The sequence below is a fragment of the Humulus lupulus genome, chromosome 8 (assembly GCF_963169125.1).
Source record: "Humulus lupulus chromosome 8, drHumLupu1.1, whole genome shotgun sequence".
In the NCBI taxonomy this organism is placed as follows: domain Eukaryota; kingdom Viridiplantae; phylum Streptophyta; class Magnoliopsida; order Rosales; family Cannabaceae; genus Humulus; species Humulus lupulus.
Genome location: NC_084800.1, coordinates 16,013,939 through 16,041,935, shown reverse-complemented (window position 1 = coordinate 16,041,935; position 27,997 = coordinate 16,013,939). Strand labels below are relative to the sequence as shown.

The following is a 27,997-nucleotide window of genomic DNA, read 5'->3' as shown; positions in this document are numbered from 1 at the left end:
GAGAAACAGATATATGCTTATTAAATAGTTAAAACTATAGATAGATATATAAATATAGAAAGTGAGGAGATAACTGGATCATACCATTGAGCACCAGGCAGGCACTATGCTTAATAAAATAATGAGCAGTGATCGTTGTGTTGGAGCTTCTCCTAATAAGCTAATTATAGTTCACCTTTTCTTCCTCCTCTGCTTCCAATTTGGTTCTGAATTCAAGCACAATCAATCGGCACATGCTAAATATGTGCCTCATGAGGAAGGTACGTACGTAATCTGTCTAATTCTGTTTAATTAATACAAGCAAAAGCACTCATGTTTTAATCAAACAATATGTTTCAAGATGAACTTGAAATTTTGTTGTCATCTTTTCAAATACACATTTCAATATTGTGTTATCTCTAAAAACAATTAGCAAAAATTCACTTTTTAAAAAAGTTTTTTTACCCGAGCAACTAAACTGTCAAACATCAATAATTTTTTCTGTAATTGGTTAAAACTATGTAACTCTAGGTTTTGTTCGGATCTTTGATTGTTGTAAAGAAAATTTTTGAGAAAAGATGATGAAGGAAAATATTTTCTTAAAATTTTATAATAGGCTTTTTTTTTACATTTACTATTCTTAAAAAAAATTTATAATTGTTATAAATTATGACATTAATTTTTTTTTCAAAACCAAACCAAATAAAAGAATGACATAAATTAACATATTAAAAAAAAATTAAACCAAAACAAATAAACATTGTTTATGGATTTTAAATATATATATATAATATGATAACATTTTAGATCACACTACCCTATCTATCTAAGGTACAAAATATTTATGATATATTATTCAAATTATATATTAATAATTAGATAATAAACTTATTTATTCTTGATAGAAGATAAATATTATTCTAATTTCTTATGTTGTTACACGGTTATACTATTTATTATAGGTAGAAGCAACGTGCAATGCACGCTTGCTTAGTTTTAAAATTAAAAATATTGTCTATAATTTTAATAAAAACGGGTTCACTATTTTAAAATATATATAATAGAATGAATTATAGTTCTATAGCATATATAAATATTTATATTAATAATCTCTACATATATGACATCTAAATACAACGTATATATATATATATATCTACATGGCTACATGACATATATATAAACTACAATAATATTTAAAAATAAATTAATAATATAAATAAAATAAGAATAGAAAAAGTCATAGCGTAGACAGTAGTATACATGCATCAATTATTTTTAGTTTCTAATATATCTCAAAATGCTCATTGGTGAATTTGATGAAGAAAAAGAGCTTCAATCATTTGATAAAAAAAACAAGCTATCACACAAATTTATAAGATAAAAAAAATGATATGTATGTCTTTATTATTTTTAAATAAATATGATTTAATTGTTTAAATTATCATAAAATATCTTTAAAATATCATATTTTAATTAATTTATATATTTATGTTTAAGTTTATGTTTGTTCTAGTTTTTGAATTTGGCAGCAACAACAAAATATTATATAATATATGTTTAATATAATATTAAGTTTAAGTTTAATTAAATTTTATTTAAGTTATAAAATATATGGTTTTATTATTTTTAAATAATTATCATTGTAAAATATCTCAAAAATATCATATTTTAATTTTTTTAATTATTTATTTATTTAATTTTATTTAAATTTAAGTCATGTTTATAATCTACCGTTAAATATAATAATATTCTGTAAAATATAAGAATATTCCGTTAAAAGTTAACGGAAAAAAATAAAAACTCGTTAAAACTAAGAATTTCCGTTATCTACACACTTTTTATATAGAAGAGATATACACACAATGCCTATATAGAATACATTTGTAATATTTATTATTATTCAATATGAATATATCTCTTCTATATAATAAGTGTGTAGATAACGGGAAATTCTTCATTTTAACGATTTTTTATTTTTTTAAGGTTAACTTTAACGGAATATTCTTATATTTAACAGTAGTTTCTAAACACTTAAACTTAAATATAATTAAATTAAAAATTAAAATAGAATATTTTTGAGATATTTTACAATGATAATTATTTACGAATAATTAATAATTAAACAAATGAAAAATAAGATATTTTTCATATATTTTACAATGATAATTATTTTTAAATAATAAATAATTAAACAAATGAAAATATGATATTTTTGAGATGTTTTACAATGATAATTATTTAAAAATAATAAAACCATATGTGTTTATAACTTAAATAAATATTTAATTAAAATTAAACTCACTTATTAGAATAATATCATATTAAACATATAATAAAATCTACTTTGAATTAGCAACAAATTATTATTTATTTTTTAAAAAAAAGTAGAAAGAAACTTAAATTTAAAATCTAAGTATAATATTTAATATTACATTAACCATATAATATATAATCTCTTGTTGTCACTCCCAAATTTATAAACTAGAACAAACATAAACTTAAACAAAAATAAATAAATTATATAATTAAAATAGGATATTTATTTCAAGATTTATATAATATTAATATAAATTTAATAAAAATAACTAATAAATTCTATACATAAAACTAAGCAAACGTGCATATTGCACGTTACTTGTATCTAGTATATATATATATATGTATTTATGAGATAGATCAAATAAAAAAATAATATTTTTTCTTTTTAAATATAAATGAATATTTTATTAATAAAAATTAAGATTATGTATTATATGTACATAAAATGATATACACACGACACTTATATATATATGATATTTTATTATATTTTAATTTATATTAATATAAGTATTAAATATCTAGTTTTGTATTAAATATTAGTATAATAATATATTATAATATTTGAATTCATATTAATATAATTAGTAAAATAATAAGATTTTATTATCATAATAATATTTTATAACATATGAATTTACATTAATATAATTATTAAATATTTAGTATTGTATTATATATTATTATAATAATGATATTTTATAATATTTGAATTTAAATTTAAATCTATATTAATATAATTATTAAATGTGTAGTCTTATATTAAATATTATTATAATAATAATATTTTATCATATTTAAATTTATATTAATATAATTAATAAATTTCTATTTTTAATTAGCTTTAAAAGTATATTTTGTTAAATATTTAAAATATTTTGTTAAAATTAACAAAAAATACCATTAAAACAAAAAGAAATCGTTATCTAGATATATGAACAAGAACAAAAATGTCAAATTGAATATCTATTGAATGGCTTTTTCTTTATATTTTGGAACTACTTATTTAACATCATTCATTATAAGTACTTAACTAATCGGAAATTTTGCCATGTAGTAACTGCTTTGATAGAAGTAGCTAAGAATTTGGAGTTTCCAAGCGATCGCGGGATGCCGCCTGATTTTGAAAGCATAAGGAATTTATCTTGCAATCATACCTCCTCCCGTCTTTATGCGACTTTAGGCATTTCTTGTGCATGCGACTACACCGACAACATGTGCCACTTCTTGGCACTGTATGTGTATATATCTCTTCTAATTTTGTTTGTTAATTTTAATGAAATATTATAAATATTTAATAGAATATATTTTTAAAATTAATTAAAAATATATATTTATTAATTATATTAATATAAATTTAAATATTATAAAATATCATTATTATAATAATATTTAATATAAGATTATATATATATAAATTTAAATTCAAATTTAAATTCAAAATGTTATAAAATATCATTTTATAATAATATATAAACAATACTAAATATTTAATAATTATATTAATATAAATTTAAATATTATAAAATATTATTATGATAATAATATATAATCCAATATTCAAAGAGGTCTTTGCAGCAACATATTTTTGTAGTTGTAAATATTGTCACTGAAAAAGGTCTTATTTCTTGTAGTGTCTGAATTTCTGGGTTTGTTGATAATCTATGCGTTGGCAATGATGAACAACAAAATCTGAGATGAGGAAGACATTCTAAGAAGGAGTGTTGTGGGAAGGAAGGAGGAAAGAAGGATATGGGTTCATTTAATAAGATTATTAGATGCCAATTATATGATTCTTCGTCGGCGAATATGATGACAGGGAGACAATCAACTTGTATCTCTGAGAGATGGAACAGTTTGGCGAGTCATTCAAGGCATTGTCGTACAATCAGTTGATCAAAATAAGAAGTGAAAAAAAGTTTTAAAAAACAACAAAAAGTTGATTTTGGAATTTTAGTTAAAATTTTAAAAAATAAAAAACCGAATTAGTGTTACTGAACAAACCTTCTATTTTGTTTTCAGATTTTAAATTAGGTAAACAAATATATATAGGGGATGATTACAGGAGGTGCATACCTTTTGTTCCCACCAGTAGGGACGTTCTGTTTTTTGCACTTGAAAAAATTATAATCAAAATTTTCTTATATACTACTACAAAAAAAGGTAAGTGAGTCTTAAAAAAGTTTTTAGGACTCACATCTTAAAAAGTTAAGTTTTTCAGGACTCATGTTGCGAGCCCAAAAAGAATGTTTTTAGGACTTGTATTGCGAGTCCTAAAAAATTTTATTTTTAATTTTTTAAAAATTAATTGGTAACTAAAGCTCCCGACGGAGCTCCAACGATGACGGTGGTGCCACCACCCCACAGTGGTGGTTCGGGAAAACGATGAGTGGGCTTCGAAGCCCAAAGCTCGAGGAATGTCATGGTGGTGATGGTTTCTCTTAGAAAGGCCTAGAATGGCCGGAATAAAGCCATGAATTCTTGAATCTCCATGGATTCTGGCGAATGTCAATCCCAATTCGGACGACCATTGAGTTTGATCATTTAGTGAGTTTTGAAGCCCAAAGCACAAGGAATGCAGTGGTGGTGGTCCTTTAGCTCGAGGTGGTCGGAAAATGCCCAAATTTTTTTTTGGAAACCCACATAGTTGACAAACTTTGGACGCTCCATCGAGAGGGCTAGAGGGCGCGTGTGGCTAGGGGCTCGTAGGGCTGGGGGTTTCGAGGGCTGAGAGCGGGGGGTGGCCGGAGAACCGCCGTTTGTGGCTGGCAGCAAGTTGAGAGAGAGATCAATGGGGGAAGAGATAAGGAATCCAAGGAAGAGAAAGAGAGATAATGGGTTGAGTGTTTTTTTTTCTTTTCTGATTTAGTTTAATATATAACAAAACTTTTGTAAAAAAAAATTATTCAAACTTTTGGGACACATATAAATTTTTAGAGCTCGCACTAGGTGTCCTAAAAGAAATTCTTTAAGGACTCTCAATGAATGTCCTAAAAAATCGATGAACTTTTGTTAAAAAAAAAATCAAACTTTTAGGATACACATCAGTTTCTAGGGCTTACATCGCGTGTCCTAAAACAAATTCTTTAAAGATTCTCAATGAGTGTCCTAAAAAGTTCAGGAGTTGTTTTTAGGGCTCGCATCTAGGTGAGTACTCTAAAAAAATGTCCTAAAAGCATGTTTTTGTAGCAGTGATATGACAGTGTACATTATAGAAATTTAGGATCTTCCACCAGTTTTTAAAAAATTCCGAATAATTTTCGATACCGAAAACTATCTTCAAAATAACGTGTTTCATGCACGTATAAAACAAGCTTCAAAACAACTTATTTCTTATTTTTAGCACTATAAATTATTTAAAATTTCTCAAAAATTTATGGGGGATTCTAAATAACTACATTGTACACCGTCATAAAAAAAATGAATTGTAATCTATCCATATACCGAAAACACGAAAATAAGTTGTTTTAAGCCTGTTTTATGAGCGCGTGAAACAAATTATTTTGAAATCTTTTTTAGCACCATAAATTATTCAGAATTTCCTAAAAATTGGTGGGATTGCTACTGTAACTATAGTGTATACTGTTATATATATATATATAGAGCGACTCCAACGCATCCCTTTTTTTTGCAACACCAGTGTATCATTTTTCTATTTCGGCACCTGAATAGTTATAATCCCAAAAAAAAAATTATGATGGTGTACAGTATAGCTATCTAAAACATCCTACAAATTTTAAAGAAATTCTGAATAAATTATGGTATTGAAACATAGTCTAAATTGTCTGTTGCACTCATGCCTGTTTTTTTGTGTATGTGTGTAAAATTTGACAGTTTGAACTCTGTTTTCAGCTTCGTAAACTATTCAGAATTTCTTGAAAATTTGCAGAATATTCTAAATACCTACAATGTACACCTTCATATAAAAAAATTTGGGATTATATCTATCCAGGTGTCGAAAATAGAAAAGGATGCACCGATGTTGCAAAAAAAGGGGATGCGTTGTAATCGTTCCCTATATATATATATATATTGATTATAATTTTTTCACGCACTAAAAATTAGAAACGCCCCCAATTAGTGGGAACAAAATATATATTTATATACTAGATATAAGCAAAGTGCAATATGCACGTTTCTTTAGTTTTATTTATATAATTTATTAATTATTTTTATTAAATTTATATTAATGTCATATAAATTTTGAAATAAATATCATATTTTAATTAAATAATTTATTTATTTTTGTTTAAGTTTATGCTTGTTCTAGTTTTTGAATTTGGGATTAATAACAAGATATTATATATTATATATTTAATGTAATATTAAATATTATACGTGAATTTTAAATTTAAGTTTTTTGCTAGTTTTATTAAAAAAAAACAATTTGTAGCTAATTCATAGTAGATTATATTATATGTTTAATATGATATTATTTTAATAAGTGAGTTTAAGTTTAATTAAATTTTATTTAAGTTATAAAACGTATGATTTTATTATTTTTAAATAATTATCATTGTAAAATATCTTAAAAATATCATATTTTAATTTGTTTAATTATTTATTATTTTAAAATAATTATCATTGAAAATATCTTAAAATATCTTATTTTAATTTGTTTAATTATTTATTATTTTTAAATAATTATCATTGTAAAATATCTCAAAAATATCATATTTTAATTATTTATTTTATTTTATTTAAGTTTAAGTGTTTATAAACTACAATTAAATACAAAAATATTCTGTTAAATATAAAAATATTCCGTTAAAATTAGCATAAAAATAACTAAAAAATCATTAAAATTAAAAAATTCTGTTATCTACACACTTATTATATAGAAAAGATATAAAAAAAAAATAGGAAGCTTCTTATATATATATATATATAAATATATATATATATGCAGCCACTTATTTATTTATTTTCTCAAGTACTTTTACTTAAAGTCGGTGCTAGTTTTTGGTATGCTTACGAGTTACAATTGATTTCACGATGCATATGCAGCTACTGGGCCAACAAAGGCTTGACTGGGTTCCTGTCCAAAGAAGTGGGAAAACTTACTCATCTTAAAATCCTGTAATAATTCTCACTTCTTCTGGATACCTTAACTCTTCAAATAAATGCATATATGGATATATAGATTCCTTTCATTTTTTAAATATATATTGTGATATTACATAAACAGCCAATTGCAGAACAACAAAGTTAAGGGTAGCATCCCAGATTCTTTGGGGAATTTGAGTTTTCTCCGCACACTGTGAGTAAATGATTTTTCATATAAATATAATCATTCATATATATATATTTCAATAAATATAATTTGTAATTTATGAACATATTAAATCACATGTTAATTAGTTTAATTTGTAATTTATTTATGAACATATTAGGAATCTTGCATATAATCGATTAACTGGAGGAATACCGGAAAGCCTGGGGAATTTAAAGGCTCAAAAGAGGAGGTAAGTACTAGGAAAGCCTGGGGATTTTTTTAACCAAATTTAATAATCATAATTTTAAATGATAGATAAGATAAAAACATTCCTATTAGGCACAAATAGTGTCTAATACCATGACAAGTTGGCGCTTTATGAGTGGTTATCAACTTTTTATAATATAAAATTATCCATATTATATTACACTAATAATAATATTACAACTTATAATGGTGTTGTTAGGTAATATTTAAAAAAATAATTTTATTTAATTAATTAAAAATTTGATAATTAAACATAAAATATATTTAGTAATTTTATTATTTTTAAAATTTTAATTAAAATTCATTAAATTTTGAAAATAAAATTTTTTCATTTTCAAAATTTTTTTAAACCGTTTTCGATTTTCTCTTTCTTTTTTTTCTTCTCTTCTTCAAATCAATTCCTAAACAAAAAATAAAAATAAAAATTATCAAACGCATTTCTTATTTTTTGTTTTTAAAAACAAAAATAATTGCCAAACATATTTTTATTTTTTTTAAATAAGAAAAAAACAAAAATAAAATTATATTTCTAATTTTATATTTAAAAATTTCAAAAACAAAAATTTGACCGAACACAACCAATACTTTTGCACACATTGGCATTTAGCTTTAGATAATCAATGAAAGGATAAATCTATTATAGCACACATTTCCCCGTACATTTATATCAAATTTAATCATCACAATTTTAAATGATAAATAAAATAATCACCAAAATATAAGTCTATATAACACCCGTGCAAATCAAAATGCACAATTTCTAAAAAAAATATTATATAATATTAAAGAAAAGACAGTGGTAAATATTTTTGTTCAGAGCTTTTTTTTTTTTCCGTAAGAGTCTTCTCTGTTTTTTTTTCTTAAATAAAAAAACTTTTCTAAACAAAGTCTTGGAGCAATTTAAATAACAAAGAATGGGACAGGAATCTAAGACATGGATCATGTTCCAATAGGAATGTTCTTATCTTGTCTATCATTTAAAACTGTGATTATTAAATTTGGTTAAAAAAATCCTTTTGTAATCATTTATTTATTTATTAGCATTCTCAATTATTGATCTAATTTAATAAGACGGCTCACTTATTATTGTTTTTTTGTTTTATTATTAAAGTGAGGACTGTCGCAGAACTAGGACAGGCGAACTCTCCTGCGTTGCTATCCGTAGTAACTGCCCATCTTTCTACTTGTACGATTCTTCGTATTAGCTTCCATCTGTTAGTTTCTGTCGAATATTAAGTTTTTTTATTTTCTTCTTATAACATCAAAAAAAAGAATTATATATGCATCTAAAATATGTAAGATAAAATTTTAAAATATGTATATCAATTTACTAAGATTTTTTTTTAAAACAGTAACAGTTTAATTTTTTTATTGTTTATATTTTTTTTCGCAGTATCGTATAGAAAAGTTTTGTAAATTAAGCATTTTTATTAAAAAGAATAAGAATTATATATAATTAATTGTATTTAATTATTATTTTTTAATTGAATTATTCGTTGCTTCAAAAAAATAAGATTATTACTTTTTAATTCAAATATTTGATTGTAAAAATATTAAAGATTAAACAAACACCGAAAAAATATAAGATTTGGATTTCTTTTTTATATATCTAGGAAGGAATACAGTGCTTTTTGATTTGCAATCCTTTACTGTCATGCACTAGCTAACAAAGTTTCTAATTTATATATACTCTTTTCCAGGGATCTTTCATACAATTATTTGAATGGGTCGATACCAGAAAGCTTAGGGAACATAACATTGTAAGTATTTGTTATATTACGGGGTGGTAGCTACCTAATGTTTTTTATTATTATTAATCGATCCATTGGGAACTATATTATTGGTTAGATTTCATAAATTTGATTGTTTTATCTCTCTTTATAAATTATAAATATGACTAATGATATTTATGCACATAAAATATGTCATCAAACATTACACATAATAACGTGATATTGTTTTTTAAAATAGTGAATCTCAGTTTTGATAAATGTGATTGTGTAAATTAAACTGTCACGTCATTATGTGTAATGTTTAGATGTATATTTTTTATGCACATATCATTACTCTATAAATATATATATATGAATTTTCTTAGGTGGTGACATCACATTTGCCCCTACCATGAGAACATTTTTTATTATCAATACTTGAAGAAATTATAAGCCTGTTTTTTTTATGATAGCGTACATTATAGTTATAACAAATATCCCGCCATTCTTTGTGAAATTCTGAATAATTTACAGTGTCGAAATCAGAGTTCAAACAGTTAGTTGCACGAGTGCTTGATTTTTTTTTTATATGCGTGAAAAACAAATTATTTGAATTCTGATTTCAGTACTGTAAATTCATCACAATATCTTGAAAATTAGTGGGATGGCTACTATAATTATCATATATGTTGTCATACAAAGAAAACATTTATAAATTCTCAAAGTACCGAAAACAAAAAATACTTATAGAAGGGGCAAAAATAATGCCCCAACCTAATACTCTCCCTATAAATATATGTATATATATATATATAATGCAGGCTTATTTGCAGCAAAAATCTTCAACCTAATCCATCTTTTGTACTTAGGTCCCCAATCTTAAATTTTTTGCATTTCAATTCCCAATCTCTTAATCAGTTTGCGTCATTGGTCATTTTTCACTTTTTCATTCAATTTTTATGTTAAAAAACTAAGGTTTTTGTGGCAAAAATCCCTAACATATGTATTATTTTGCACATAAGTACCTAATTTAAAATTTTAGCTTTTTTTCCAAACAAATATAACTTCAAATTTATTGAAAAATATATATATTTCAGAATTTTTTTTAATAATAATAATTAAATGAGATTTATTATAATATTTAAAAAATAATTAAATTATTTTTTAAATGTGTTCTTAATGTAGTAGTAATAAATATTTGTTAATATATTTAATAACAATTTTAATAATTATATTATAAATTCTTCAAATTTAAAAGATAAAATTATAATTTTTTTATTTCTCAATAATTAAATCACAAATTTATGTCATTATTATTATTTTGATTATTTAAATTTTATTAAAAAGAATATATCAAAAATTAAAGTTAGGGATTTATATGCAAAATGATGTATAGATTAGAGATTTTTACCACAAAATCTTAATTTTTTAACATAGAAATTGGATGGAAAAGTGAAAATACCTAATGATGCTAACTTTATAAGAGATTAGAGAGATTTAAATGTAAAAAATTTAAGATTAGGAAGTTAAGTGCAAAAAGTAAATTAGGATGGGGATTTTTACTACAAATAAGCCTAGTATGCATGCTTTGAATAGAAATTGATTTTGAACTTCTTTGAGAATATTTTTTTTTTAAATCTCTCTAATTACTTATATTTACATATGAACAGTAATAATTCCAAAGATGCCAAGCTGGAATCTTATTGTGCAGACTCTTATTCCATGTGAGTGTGAAAATATATTAATTACATATTTACTTGACCAGCTCTTTTGTATGGAAAAATCAAATTTATTCGGAGAAGTTCAATAGATACAATTTTTTTACATCAATATGTAAATTAAATTTAAGAATAAAATTAAATCAAATATTAATAATTATATTTATAAAACCTAATGTGTTTGGAAATATAATTATTAGGCCGTAGTTACTAGAGTAGTAATTACATTATATTATAAATAGAAGGTATGTTTGGATTTCAAATGGTAATTACTTTTGAATTCATATTATCATGTTTGACAAAACAGTTAGTAAATATTATTTACCTCAAATTATATAGTCAGACAAACACATCAAATTAAGTAATTACTCCGAATCACAACAAATTTTAATTACAGGGTAAGTTTCCAAACGCACCCAATAATTAAATTTATGATATGTATATTTAGAAAGAGATAAAGAGAAAGAAAAAAAAAGTAGTGTACATATAAGCACCATAATCCCTAATTGAAATAGATTGAAATGCATTAGATATATAGGATTGAATAAATTCACTATATTATTTGTCAAATTTATATATTTTAAAAAAATTATTTTATTTTTAAAATATTAATATTTAGTTTACTTTTTAATTAATTAAAAAAATAAAAACAATAAATGTGTGCTATTCTAATATTAGAATTTTGTAGTTAAAGTGTGGCACATTAAGTAATGAGTAATTAAGTGGAATTCATTAATTATAAGTATACCATAAATTATTCTATAAATTTTTTATTAGGATAAATAATCTTATATAAATAAAACTATTTTAAATTTTAGTTTATTTACTTAATTCTAAATTAGTACCAAATGTATGATCAAATATATATTAAACCATCTAAGAAAAAGTGATTTATATATTACACTGTACACTATTGTTATCATTTGATTTATGTAGCATTTTTTAATATGATAATATTTATAATTAACTACTTGATGTTATTTATATACATATATAAATCCAGTGATCTCAGTAATAATTTGTTGACGAGGCGCATACCGAAGACTTTAGGAAATCTAAAGTATCTTAAATTCATGTAAGTCAATGTTAATCAATAATCTCAGGTACTCTAAACATAGTTTGTTACGTAAAAGCAGGGCTGTCATTTTAATTTGCTTCAAAATAGGGGACAAAGCAAGGGTATGAAATAATATCTCATTGCTGAACACCCCATTGATACTTTAATTTTAATATTAATATAATATAATAAATTTTTATTTTTTCTATTATATTTACAAAATTTGAAAGAAAAAAATTGTTATTTTTTAAATGAGTTTTCATTTGGCCCTCTCATCCCATTTAAGCGAGGTAAAAAGTGAAGTAATACATAATCTCGCTGCTCGATTAATATCCTACATATAATTAGTTTTTATTTGATTTTGATAGTAGTAGACCCAAACTTTTTAGTATAGGATAATATTAAAGGGGTTTTTTTTTAAAAAAAAAACTTATGTACGTAAAGAAAATACAATAATAATACACATAATTATTTTTACACAAGTGATGCAAAATATAACTCAAATTCGAAAATAGCCATTCAATAATCAATGCCAATCAAAAATAAAAAGTACCATATTTGACAAAATTGATTATAGATTATTCAAATAAATTATTTGACCAATTAGTTAACAAAATTATTAAACACCAAATCAATTACATCAAAACGTTCAGCCACTTATTTTAAAATTTTAAAATTTAGAAAACAAATGCTTCATCAAAATCTGTAGAAAAAAGAATACAACAACAAAGTTTTTTATTAAGTTGTTGTTAATTTTCATTATAAACCAAAAAGTGTGTTAGGTTGTAACTGTTTCCGCATCAATTACAACTACAACTACAAACTCCTAATAAAAAAAATGTTTATACTTTTTTGGACCATATATTTTATCATATTATTTGTTTGGATCTTGTGTTTCGATAAATTATTTTTTGAACCCTATATTTTGTAAAATGATTAAAATAAAACCCTAAACTTAATTTTGATGAAGAAAAAATTGAATATAACAACACAGTTTTTAAGCAGAATAATTTTATTTTTGTTCTGAATTCTTAGTTTGGTAAATTATTTGTGATTTTAGTTGAGAAAACATTGACCAAAATCGGATTTAGGGTTCTATTTTAACAATTTTACAAAACATATGGTCCAAAAAGTAATTTGTCAAAACACAGGATCCAAACAGGTAATAGGACAAAATACAGGGTCCAAAAAAATATAAACTCATTAAAAATGATAACTCTAACATTGGTATCCATTGTTGCCGACCAACAAAAACCAACCTTATGAAACCTAAACACACCGGTCATTACAAAAGTGGAATAATAATAATAATAATAATAATAATAATAATAATAATAAGATTTTGTTAACTTAAACTAACGTTATTTATATTTTACATTCACTACAAATAAGTGTAACTTTTAGTGACAACTTTTTAGTTTTTATAACATATATTTTGTGTGACTAAATACTACATTATAACTAAAACTAAGATTTTTTGTAATGATTATAATGCAAGTAAAACAAATCTTGTTTTGTTGTTTGATCCATTCATTGTGGCAATGTTGAATCTCATGTATATAAATAAACTAGGTAAAAGCGATGTGATGCACGTTTACTTAAAAAAATAAATTAAATGTATTAATTTATTTTTATTATGTCTTTTTAGCTTTCATATAAGTTTTAAATACTCATATATTATAAAAAATAACATAAACATATATATAAAAAAAATTAAATCAAAACATAGTCTATAGTTTAAAAAAAAGTTATTTTGTATTTTATTTTTTAAAATAAAAAACCGTTAAACTAAGAATCCATTAGATACACACTTTTTATATATAAAGATATGGTGCACATTAGTTTTAAAATTAAATACTTTTTTTTCTTCTAATTTTCTTTTAGAAAAAATACATATGAATTTCAATATAATAAAATATTAATAAAAAATCTAAATTGAAACTATGAATTTAAAAAGTTTATTTGATCAAATTTCAATTATTTATTATAAAAAAAAAATTAAAACCAACAAAAAGTTATATACAAATATATATTATTGAATTGCTAGAGCAATTAAAATAAGTAATTTTTTCTCATTAAAAAAAACTAAACGACAAAATAAGAAAATATGTATGTTTATGTCTTCTTTCACTATTACATATATGTTTGGATAAATAAAATACGTTAAATGAAAAACTAAATAATTAATAAAAGAAATAAAAGAATAAATTTAAGCACATAGATATTTTTCTGCTATAGTTTTGAAAACATAATTGATAGAGTATCATATATTATTATGTATATATAATATATTTATTATGTATCATATATTATTATAATTATAATATTTTATAACATTTTGAATTTATATTAATATAATAATTTAATATCTAGTTTTGTATCAAATATTATTATAGTAATGATATTTTATAAATATTTGAATTTATATTAATATATTATTTAGTTACACAATCATATTATTTGTACACACACAACACTTATATATAATATATTTATTTTGTATTATATATTATTATAATCATAATATGCTATAACATTTGAAATTATATTAATATAATTATTAAATATTTAGTTTTATATTAAATATTATTATAGTAATGATATTTTATAATATTTGAATTTATAATAATATAATTACTAAATATTTATTCTACTAAAATTTTATAAAAATTAAGATTATATATTATATGTTATATATTATTATAATAATGATATTTTATAAAATTTAAATTTATATTAATATAATTAATAAATATATAGTCTTGTATTAAATATTATTATAATAATAATATTTTATAAAATTTAAATTTAAATTAATATAATTAATAAATATCTAGTTTTATATTAAATATTATTATAATAATGATATTTTATAACATTTAAATTTATTTTAATATAATCAATAAATATCTATTTTGAATTTGTTTTAAAAGTAACTTTTATTAAATATTTGAAATATTATGTTAAAATTAACAAAATAAACCGTTAACAATAATTAAAAACATACTTTTTATATATAATATAATAAATAATAAATATAGATAGATATATAAAAAGGTAAAGATAATTTCATGTTGAAATACTGCCACGTCATAATATATATTATTACACAAATTATTTGCTGAGAATATATTTTATTTATATATATATCTTCTATATAATAAATACTAGATACAAACAACGTGAAATATACACGTTTACTTAGGTTTATTTATAGAATTTATTAATTATTTTTATTAAATTTATATTAATGTCATATAAATTTTAAATAAATATTTTATTTTAATTAAACAATTTATTTATTTTTGTTTAAGTTTATGTTTGTTCTAGTTTTTGAATTTGAGAGTATATTATATATTTAATATAATATTAAATATTATACGTGGATTTTAAATTGAAGTTTCTTGCTAGTTTTTTATTTTTTTTAAATAATTTTTGCTAATTAACAGCAAATTATTTTATATGTTTAATATGATATTATTCTAATAAGTGAGTTTAAATTTAATTAAATTTTATTTAAATTATAAAACGTATTATTTTATTATTTTTAAATAATTATCATTGTAAAATATTTAAAAAATATCATATTTTAATTTGTTTAATTATTTATTATTTTTAAATAATTATTATTTTAAAATATCTCAAAAATATCAAATTTTAATTTGTTTAATTATTTATTATTTTTAAATAATTATCATTGTAAAATATCTCAAAAATATCCAATTTTAATTTTTGAGATAATTTATTTTATTTAAGTTTAAGTGATGTAAACAAAACCATTAAATATAAGAATATTCTGTTAAATATAATAATATTCTATTAAAGTTAACATTAAAAAATAAAAAACGGTTAAAACCAAGAATTTCTGTTATCTATACATTTATTATATAGAAGAGATGTAGATAATGAAATTTTTTTGTTTTAACAGTTTTTTATTTTTTTCGTTAACTTTAACGGAATATTCTTATATATAATAGAATATTCTTATATTTAACGTTAGATTGTAAACATGATTTAAACTTAAATCAAATTAAATAAATAAATAATTGAACAAATTAAAATAAAATAGTTTTTTTAGATATTTTACGATCATAATTATTTAAAAATAATAAAAACCATACATTTTATAACTTAAGTAAAATTTAATTATACTTAAACTTCACATATTAGAATAATATCATATTAAACATATAACATAATATAATTTACTATCAACTATTAACAAACTTCTTTATCAACTATTAACAAACTTCTTTGAAAAAAAAATAAAAAAAACTAACAACAAACTTAAATTTAAAATTCATGTATAATATTAATATTATATTAAACATATAATATATAATATCTTGTTGTCACTACCAAATTAAAATCTAGAACATACATAAACTTAAACAATAATAAATTATTTAATTAATTAAAATATGATATTTTTAAGATATTTTATGATAATTTAAATAATTAAATCATATTTATTTAAAAATAATAAAGTCATACATATCAATTTTTTATCATTTATGTGATAGTTTATTTTTTATCAAGTGATTAGAGCTTTTTTTCTTCATCAAAGAACATTGCGAGTTACATTAGAAACTAAAAATAATTTATGCATGTATACTACTATACACTATAACTTTTTGTATTATTATTTTATTCTATTATTAATTTCTTTTTAAATATTATTATAATTTATATATATGTCATGTATCCATGTAAATATATATATCTATGTCAATATTGTGTTTAGATGTCATATATATATAGAGATTATTGATATAAATATTTATATATACTATAGAACTGTAATTTATTTTATTATATATTAAAAAAATGAACCAGATTTTATTAAAATTACAGACAATATTTTGCCCTAATTTTTTAATACATTTATGTCATATATTATATTAAACATATTTTATTTATTTTTATGATATTGTTTATTTATTTAAAATTTATATGATAATTAAAAAATAATCAAATTTATAACTTTAAAACTAAACAAACGTGTACGTTATACCTAGTATAAATGCATAAGTGCACGTTTCTTCAACTTTTAATTATCTGAAACTAATAATAATATACAGTAATAAACATCTCTAGCTTGGTCCTTGTTTTGAAGGGATTTGAGCGAAAATCATCTGAATGATTCTCTTCCAGTTGAACTTGGAAATCTGATCTCACTTCGAGCACTGTAAGTTAACATTTATATATATATATATATATATATATATATAAAAGGAGGGACAGAGATATATTTATATAATTGAGTGTTTATTTGCAGCTGGTTGGAATCCAATCATCTTACTGGTGAGTTTCCGTCCAGCTTCGGCCAACTTGTAAATCTATTAGGATTGTGAGTATAATTTAATTAATTCCCTACTAGATTTGATTTTTTTTCTTAATCATTTATTAATTAAATAAGAAAAAATCTATATACTTCTTTTTTAGTTGCTCATAATTATGGCAACCTAGCTACTTTAGTAAATTAAGTGCATGTAAAAGGAATTAATAATTGGTGTATTGATATCATCGGTATTGAATTTGAAGCTATACATAATTATCAAGAAGAATAACCAGTCACTGCGCCCACTTGCATTCTTGAGCTGTTATTGTAATTTGTAACTAGTATAAAGTTACTGTATGTGGTTAACTAAATGCCCAAATATTAAATGAAAAGATCATGCCATTTTCCTAGATCAGTCTACACTCCACAGCACTGTCTTGTTCTTTGATTCTTGTTTTTTCTTCTCTGGTCAAGTCAACTTCATTTTTTTTATTTTTAAAATATAAAGCTCTGCTGCACATATCCCTCCCTATATATTAACTTAATTATTAGAGAATCTAAATTCAAATATGAGTAATGTGACAATAAATGTTGGTTTCCGATCTAAGCTATACCATATTAATTACGCAACTAATTTGTAACTGATGATGAAACAGAAAAGCATATATAGATGCAGAGGAAAAGGACTAGAGAGCAAAAAAAGAAACTAATATATTTGGGCTTGATGCAGTTCAATCTCTGGGAATTACTTGACCGGTCCTTTCCCTAGCGTAATTGCCAATTGGACTCAGATCAACCATTTGTAAGTTATCAATTTTTTTTTCTAAGGATTCCATTTTATCATAGTTGGATTGAATCAATAAATTTACAATTCTTTTTAAAAAAAATTAAAACTAATATGTGACATAAATTTTTAAAATTTACACCAATTATCAAATTTGTGAAAACATTTTCCTCTATTTTTTCTCATAAAAATTTTCATTGCTAAAATTCAATGTCCAAACAAAATCTTAATGGAATGAAATTCAAATCATATCTTATATTCATATAATATTCTTTTGAGCAATTCTGTATAAATTATTGTATATTTTCAACTTTTACCCTACACAAATGCAAAAACAATTGCTTTTATTATTTTTTAAATAATATTTTTTCTTTTATTTATTTATATATATAATGTTTTTAGAGCTTGTTTATTGTTAAATTGGCACACCTTTTGCTTTCTAAAAGTAGAATTTAAAAAAAATGAAAACTCTCAATATAAATATATACAGCATTTCTGATTTTGGCATGCAAATACATTTTCATATTATAATTTTTTCATGTACTAAAAACAAATACGTTGTTCCTACTAATAAGTAAGTAGAAGTGACACCCCTATATCATAATCTCCCTATCAAAATATATATATATATATTTATATAGATAGATAGATAGATTAGTAGATAAAAAATTTGTTTGAAAAGAAATTCATTTTTTCCATGCTCACAGGTACTTTCAAGGCAACAGTTTTGAGGGGGGAAATATACCTTTAGAAAATTTTAACTTCTCAAGCCTAGACACTCTGTGAGAATTACTCTATTGGCATCGCTTATAAATTCACACAATTTTGCTATGTTATATTTTAATGATTATTTATTTTTCGTTTTATGTATGCAGGGAAATTAGTGATGTAGCCACTTCTTCTTTCCTATTCCCACAATCTATAAAGTTGAATGTCATAGTTACTCTGTGAGTTATAGCTAGTAAATTGTGTAGTCTTGATTGAAAAATGTTGGTTGCCCTAGCAAACTACGCATATACAGTATATTAACACTACAATATATAATTTATATAGATAGAGAGTGTTCGTGTTATAATTATATTTTTATACAAATATTAGTGATGAGTACAAAAAAATCAAATAAATAAATAAATAGAAGGTATTATTATTTTATTAGGAAAAATGAAAATTGTTCGAGTGTATATTACGCTCTTAGTGAGTATTTAAACAATAAATAAATATATATATAAATTTATAGATATGTAATTAGATTTAAATAAATTTATGCGTTACAATTGCCCTTTACTTAACAATTATATATGTTTGGATGAAGAACATGATCAAATAAGCATATATAATTGTTGTTTTTATATAGTTTCATGTGGGACTTTTTTACTGTAAAAAATTACATACTTATATAATATGCATATATATACTGCTATAATATATGTGTATATGGTTTTACTTTATACAGGGTTTTGAGGAATTGTTCAATTGGTGGTTCAATCCCTCCATATATTGGTGATCTGTCAAACCTGAAATATCTGTAAGTAGTTATTTTCGTTAAATGGAATACTATAACTTGCATTTCCATTTTCAACACCCACATATAAGTATGTGTTCGGATAATTATAAGAACCAAAATTAATATTCTTCTCTTGTTCTATTTGATGATTATTCTTACATTTAGTACTCTTCAAAATTAATGTTTGGTTTACTAATTCAAATACTTGATCAGTTAGTATGTATATGTCTCGTGCAATATTTGACGATGGATCGACCATCAGGGTTGAATTTTAAATTGAATATATATATATGCTATATTACATGTCTTTATTATATAGAAACATGGCCATGATGAGGTGAAGATTTATGATCTCCAGTTTCATTTTGATTTTTCTGATCCAGATTTTATCACCACATAAAAATTATTTTCATCTTTTGTCATTTGTTTTGCCAACCACTGTCCAAATACCATGAATTTATTTTTCTTAACAGAAAGTAGCTTAATTGGCCATCCCAACGAAATAAGAAGAAAAATATATATAAATGATCCATTAAACCTTTTCTCTATTATTTCCATGTGGCGTTTTCAATGTATAAGATCATCACCAGACTTTATTATTATTTATTATTATTCTAGGCTCTAGGTAAAGTAATTAATAACTTAGAATTTTATAATAGAAAAATATTGAAGATTGTGGTATATCTAAGTAGTGGGAAATAATATTTTCGTTCTTTTCAATAATTCACTACAAAAATGTAACTTTTAGTAACTACAAAAAATTATTTGGGATTAAAATTTAATATATAATTATTACTAATATAGTTTTAATTATAAATTGTTATATATAATAATAAAATTTGTTGGGACTAAAAGCGTTATAATACAATATACTTTTTGTAACAGATATTTTAAATACAGATTTTTTAGTGATAACATATTTATAATAATAATAATAATAGTTTTTTCATCGCAGATTTTTAAATTTTAGTACTAAATGTGATGGGATTAAAGATAAAAAAAATTATAATGATATTTTATGTGAGCTCCACAAATGTTCCCATATTATAAAATTTTAGTACACACTTGAATTAATTAGTAAACATGCAAAGGATAAGAAGTAATCTTAGCAGGCAATATTATTGGACAGTAAGAAAATATAAGACTATCTGCCGCAATTTCGGCATTTTATATATCTTTTTTGTCGGGCGGATTTATATAATTGATTATGTTTTCGTCTTTTGTGTATAAAGTCAAGTAATTATGTAAAACTATTATCGCAATTATATGTAAAACTATTATATCTCAAAGGTATATATAAATGAAAAGTTACCAATTTTGTCTTGCAGAGATTTGAGTTTCAACAAATTAACTGGTGCAATCCCAGATTCATTGAGAAATTTTAATTTAACTATCAGTTACATGTAAGCGATCGAGCGCAAATTTATTTCAATCCCTTTTGGCATGATTTTTTATTTTTAACATTTTCTATATACAATTTCCAATCATATAAAGAACTAATAGTTTTTTATATCTTCATACTTATATAAATATCCAAATTCTGCTTAGGTCTTTTGCGAATAATCTACTTGGTGGTGCAATCCCAGCTTGGATTTCTCGCGTAGCTGCCCCGGCTACTGTGTAAACTTTTCCATCAATATATACCATTTCCATTTCATACTCTTTTTGCAGTCATAATTAATCAAGTTAAATAGTCATTTTATTCTCTTAAAATAATCCATCAATTCTTACGTAAAATGACGTGGACAAGATACATGTATATCTCTTCTATATAATAAGTGTGTAAATAAAAGAAATTTTTTATTTTAACGATTTTTTATTTTTTTAATATTAACTTTAACGGAATATTTTTATATTTAACGGTAGTTTGTAAACACTTAAACTTAAATAAAATAAAATAAAAAATTAAAATATGATATTTTTGAGATATTTTAGATCATTATTTAAAAATAATAAATAATTAAACAAATTAAAATTAGATATTTTACAATGATAATTATTTAAAAATAATAAATAATTAAATAAATTAAAATATGATATTTTTGAGATATTTTACAATAATAATTATTTAAAAATAATAAAATTATACGCTTTATAACTTAAATAAAATTTAATTAAACTTAAACTCACTTGTTAGAATAATATTATATTAAACACATAATATAATCTACTATGAATTAACAATAAATTATTTTTATTAAAAAATAATAGCAACAAACTTAAATTTAAAATCAACGTATAATATTTAATATTATATTAAACATATAATATATAATCTCTTGTTGTCACTCTCAAATTCAAAATCTAGAACAAATATAAACTTAAACAAAAATAAATAAATAATTTAATTAAAATAAAAAATTTATTTAAAATTTATATGACATTAATATAAATTTAATAAAAATAATTAATAAATTCTATAAATAAAATTAAACAAAGTGCAAATTGCCCGTTATTTTTATCTAGTATATATATATATATGTAAGTGATCAATTGATTTTGATTTCTTTTTCTCTGGAGATAATATAATAATGTTTTCTACTTAAATGAAAAATAAATGCCATTTGGTTAACTTGCCTATATGGAATAAACTATTCTCATGCACTGATATTTCAATATAAAATTTTATCTTTTTCAGGGATCTTTCGTTCAATAACTTTTCAAAAGCGAGCATCGAAATATACAAAAAACCAAATGTGTAAGGAATTCAGGAATGGAGAACCACTATATATATATATATATATATTACCTGTAGAGTTAAGAGTACCTCTTTCTATGTTTTATTAATTAATTACGACTCTAATTAACCTCGATCGATCTATGGCCTTAATTTAATCTGTCGCAGCAACTTGTTTTCCTGCTGCCCCTCCTGCTCGGTTTGTCAACAAGAAATGTACGTGGGATTCTTTTAATTACTCTGTTTTCATTTCTGAACGGGCCAGTTTTGTAAATATATATATACATATTGTTTGCAGGAAAGGTGTGGACTATTTAAGGAAACAAAGTTGTTCGAATCCCAAGTACTGTATGTAACTTAATTCACATCACCTGTCCAATTTGAGCTCTACTACTGTGATATGTTTATTCCCCCAGTTGAGTAAATATACTGTGGTGTATATATACAGACAGTAATTCGATGAATGTAAACTGTGGAGGTGAGGAGAAAGAAATCGATGGAGCTCGTTATGACCAAGATAACGAAATAGCACTATATGGTGTGAATTCATCAAGCAACTGGGCTTTCAGTAGCTCGGGGAGCTTTTTGTCACCTAGTACAAATTCCAGTGATTATATAAAAACGGTCAAATGTGGAATTTCAGTTGATGAAGCACCTTTGTATGAGAAAGCTCGACTGGCTCCCGTGTCTCTGAAGTACTATGGGTATTGCTTACATAATGGTAATTACAGTGTCACACTTCATTTCGCTGAGATTGTATACGTAGATCAAGATGACGATGACCCTGATAATGATTACAAGAGCCTAAAGAAACGCGTATTCGACATTTATATTCAGGTAGATATAACTATTCTCTTACTTATTACTTTCATATATACATATATATATATATATATGATAGTAAAATAATGAATAAAAACGTTGCAGGGTGAGAGGGTACGAACAGATTTCTATATCAACAGCAGTGCGGGACCGAACAAAGTAGTTGTTGAAAACTATACCACTACTGTGAACAACAGTCAATTGGAGATTAAATTGTACTGGGCTGGAAAAGGGACTCAGTCATATAACTATGCACCTAGTTTTAATGGGCCTCTTCTATCAGCCATTTACGTAGCTCGTGGTAAATTTATATTGTTAGCTTAATTTGATCTCTTGGATAATAAATCAACGTGTATATATATATATATGTATTTCTATAATACAATTTATGATTATGAACCCTATTGATTTAAATGAAATCAGATATCCCAAAAGAGAAAAAAGGACTATCTCGTTGGCAAATAGCATTGATTACGATTGGATCCATTATATTTGCTCTGCTACTTTTATTGGCTTTCGCTTGGATTATGGGATGGCTGGGAAAAGAAGAGTTGCACTGTGAGACTACAATTAATCAGCGTAGCAAGTTACTATAATTAATTTTATTTTAATATAAGGTATTGTCTTTTAATTACTAATCTTTGTTGTTTGCGTCGAACAGATATAAAAGTAGGCGAAAATAGAACTGTTCCCCTTAAAAGATTAATAGCTGCAACTCAAAGTTTTAGCAATGAAATGGAGATCGGGAAAGGTGCTTCTGGGACAGTATATAAGGTACATTTAAATGTCTTTCTATTATGTTGTTGGGCCTTATTAATATATATCATTAGGATTGTTGAAAATGAAGAGTGATTAGTTTTTTAATGTCGGTCTCTGTTTTTGTGGATGGGAATGGGATGGCGTAGGCTGAACTATCTGATAATGACAATGTTGCTGTGAAAAAGCTTTCCACTCTTTCAGAAGCAGGAATCCAAAAATTGGACAATGAAATTGTTAACATCCAAACTTTGAGGCACGAAAACCTTGTTCGGCTGTTTGATATTTATGTAGGAAAAGGCTTGTGTTTTCTTGTATATGAATACATGAAAAATAAATCCCTCGAAGATGTTTTGCTTGGTAAGCTTTATTTTCACCTCTTGCTAATTAGATAATTATAGCGCTCGCAAATATTTTTTTTTCCTTTTCTGTTAACAATCATAAATGATTACATTTCGGCTGTCATAATTAAATTTGAGCTGGTTTTAGATGATTTCAAAATAGTTTAAAATGAAAATTAAAGTACTTGTAGAGAATATAGTAACAATTGCTATCATGTGGATGATTTGTAGACCCAACAAAAAAAGACCAACTTGACTGGAAAACAAGATTCGAAATTTGTCTAGGAATTGCCAAGGGTTTGAAGTATCTACATGAGCTTCCAAGACTGAAGATGGTTCACAGGGGAATTAAAGCTGCTAATATCCTTCTTGATGAAACTTATAAGCCTAAGATATCAGACTTTGGGTTTGCAAGAACTTCTACAGAGAGTGATAATGCTATTCAATTCCAAAGGGTAATGGAAGAAGCATCAAAGTAAGTACATAAATATATATATATATAGGCAATTATACTACTAGAACTAGCAACTCCTAAGCTCTTCTCATTTTCCTTTTTGTTGGTTGATATATATACAGTGGATATATGGCACCAGAGTATACAGCGAAAGGAAAGGAACTAACTGACAAATATGATGTATACGCATTTGGGGTGGTTGTACTTGAAACTGTCTGTGGGAAGAAAAATGTAAGTCTAAGCAGGAAAAACAATCAAGAGATGGAGATTCTTGTGGACCAGGTAATTATGAAGGTTTTTGCGTTTAATTTGCTCTAGCCAGTTATTTAGCTAGATGTCTAATCAAGCTAGCTAATGACATTTTTAATGAATCGATGAATACAGGTTCGCATAGCAGAAAGAAAAGGAACTCTGCTGAAAGATATGCCAGACAGTAGTATGAACAACATTTATGACACAAAACAAGTCATTACTGTCCTAAAGGTAGCAATTATGTGCACCAATATATCCCCTGGTGTTAGACCCACAATGTCTCAAGTCGTGAGTGTTCTAATGAATGAGAAGACCCTTGAAGAGATTTTTGAAGAAGATGATATATTTAGATATGAAGACTTTACGGAAGACGATTTTAAAGGTACAGATTCATTGAAATAAATGGCTTGAAAAAAGAAGCATAAGAGAGAGAAAAAAAAAAAAGAAACGAAAATTGCACCGCATTACTGATAGAGTGATTTGGTTATATAAATCTGGTAGCATGACTAAATCGATTTTTGATTTGTACAAACATCTACCTTTAAGGGGTTGACGATGATATGAACTTGGTTTTAATCGCTGCCTTATGTGATTTCAGTATGTATATGAATGCCAAAAGTTTCGTTTCTCATCTATTACAGAAAAGGACATTTAGTATGTAGTTTGTAAGTATGATATATTTGTATTATATATAAATATATATTATACTATGTATATTCATATTATGCCGGAGTAATTAATATGTATGGCTTGAAATTGCAGGGATTATTAAAGTAAGTGATGAAGAAGATAGAACTGTCACCCTGAAAGAACTAATAGATGCAACTGAAATATTTAGCAAACCAAGGAAGCTTGGTAAAGGAAGTTTCGGAACAGTTTATAAGGTAATTATATTATATAGTCTTTATTAATTTTCTACTAATTAAAAATTAATGTTGAAGAGATATAAGTTTCGATTTCTATAATAATAGCTATACATAGCGATTTCTATATCGAGTCCCAATATTTTGAATGATGCATATTCAGGCCATACTGCCACGTGATCATATTGTTGCTGTAAAGAAGCTTTCCACACTTTCAGATGAAGGAATTGACAAACTAAATAAAGAAATTGGTAATTTCCAAAGTTTGGAGCATGACAATCTTGCTCGGCTCTTTGATTTTCACCTAAAAGAAAGCTTGTGCTTTCTTATTTATGAATACATGGAAAATAAATCCCTGGCAGATGTCTTGTTCGGTAAGCATTTTATTTTATTTTTTTACCTAATATATTTTGTGATTTTTTAGATGGTGTAGTTTGACTGGTAACTGTTATCTTCAAATTATTAGCACCGGAATGAAAAACATGATATAGATTTTATTTTCTATTTCAAACTACATCAACAGTTTCAAACATTCTTATTTAATTATTAGGGTGCTTTCTCATATTTTTATAGTGCGTGCATTTCGCATTAGTAATAATGATATTATTTATTTATAAATATATATATGTCTACAGCAACCCAAAAAATCTTAGCCATTATCTCTAAAAAAAAAGTCATATTGATCAAACCGATTTTTTTTCATAGACCCGAAGAACAAAATCACACTCGACTGGGAAAGTAGATTCAACATATGCCTAGGAATCGCAAAGGGTTTGGAGTATCTACACGCGTATAAGATGGTTCATAGAGGAATCAAAGCTACTAATATTCTTCTCGATAGCACTTTTAAGCCTAAGATATCTGACTTTGGATTGGCAAGTGCTTATGCCGAGAGTGACAATGATTCTGCTCAGTTACTTAGGGTCATGAAAATAGAAGCATCAAAGTAAGTAAATGGTTTAGTACTATATATATATATATATATATAAAGTACTGCTATCCTCCTAATTAACCTCCAATTCAATTAATTTTTATTTTCTTATGACCATCTATATAGTGGATATATGGCACCAGAGTACCCAGTAAGAAGAAATGAAGTAAGTCACAAATATGATGTCTATGGATTTGGGGTAGTACTACTTGAAATTGTTTGTGGAAAGAAAAATGTACCTCGTCCGAGCAGTAAAAACATCCAGGAGCTTGGCATTCTTGTGGACGAGGTAATCAATTAATATATATATATATATATATCAAGCAATTAATTAACATTATATAAATGGTTTTGCGTTTAATTTGCTCTTGCTAGTTACTATTTAGCTGGTGCCTAATGACATTAATTGTTAATATAAAAATGTATATATAATACAGGTTTGGGTAGCAGAAACAAAAGGAAGAATGTTAAATATGCTGGACCAAAGTTTGTCCACTTATGAAACCAAACAAGTGATAACTGTGCTGAAGCTAGCAGTGAAGTGCACCAGCATATCCCCAGGCGTTAGACCCACAATGTCTCAAGTTGTGAGTGTTCTAATGAATGAGAAGACCGTTGAAGAGATTTTTGAGCCTGAAGAAGCCTCTGGACGAGTTGACACAATTCGTCAAGACTTTACGGAAGACGTTGTTAGAGGTGCAGATTCATCATCATAAATCACCTTTAAAAAATAACTACGTAAAAGAAACCAAAAAAAAAAAACATTGCTCCGTATTAATATTTATTAGTTATTTTTATTTGGTAGGATTAGTAACTTAATGAGTGTAATCTTTTATGTAGTTGATATGAATTTGATTAATAATGATATTTATTACTACGACAGACAAGACGTTTGGTTTGTATATTTTGTAAGGGTAAGAGTAGAGCTGTGTCCGTGTGTATGCAACGACATGTCGTTCGGTCATAGAAAGGCATTGAACACAAACATGCATATTTCTTTCTCTTCTTTTTCAACTACTGCTACTGACTAATTTTAAAAAGGGAAATTTGTTTATGAAGTTA

The 27,997-nt window shown here is 24.2% G+C and overlaps 1 protein-coding gene across 5 annotated transcripts; it reads left to right on the top strand.

Annotated features, from left to right (window-relative positions):
* LOC133794790 (probable LRR receptor-like serine/threonine-protein kinase At1g53420) lies at positions 1-27,993 on the top strand. Of its 5 annotated transcripts, none has more exons than XM_062232193.1 (33): positions 1-260; positions 3,359-3,536; positions 7,309-7,380; positions 7,490-7,561; positions 7,695-7,766; positions 8,895-8,969; positions 9,484-9,543; positions 11,166-11,219; positions 12,217-12,288; positions 17,387-17,458; positions 17,549-17,620; positions 18,282-18,353; positions 19,043-19,117; positions 19,211-19,282; positions 19,789-19,860; positions 21,168-21,242; positions 21,388-21,459; positions 22,478-22,537; positions 22,685-22,732; positions 22,815-22,864; positions 22,965-23,353; positions 23,444-23,639; positions 23,762-23,896; positions 24,000-24,112; positions 24,244-24,454; positions 24,667-24,910; positions 25,012-25,171; positions 25,274-25,523; positions 25,904-26,025; positions 26,168-26,378; positions 26,710-26,950; positions 27,062-27,224; positions 27,373-27,992. In XM_062232193.1, the coding sequence occupies exons 1-33, from the start codon at positions 107-109 to the stop codon at positions 27,649-27,651; spliced, it is 4,263 nt and encodes a 1,420-aa protein (XP_062088177.1). In that variant the 5' UTR covers positions 1-106; the 3' UTR covers positions 27,652-27,992. The 5 variants fall into 5 exon arrangements, with proteins under 5 accessions (XP_062088177.1, XP_062088176.1, XP_062088178.1 ...); XM_062232192.1 differs by having other exon boundaries at positions 23,762-23,917; XM_062232194.1 differs by lacking the exon at positions 21,168-21,242 and having other exon boundaries at positions 23,762-23,917.
* The last annotated feature ends 4 nt before the right edge of the window (positions 27,994-27,997 follow it).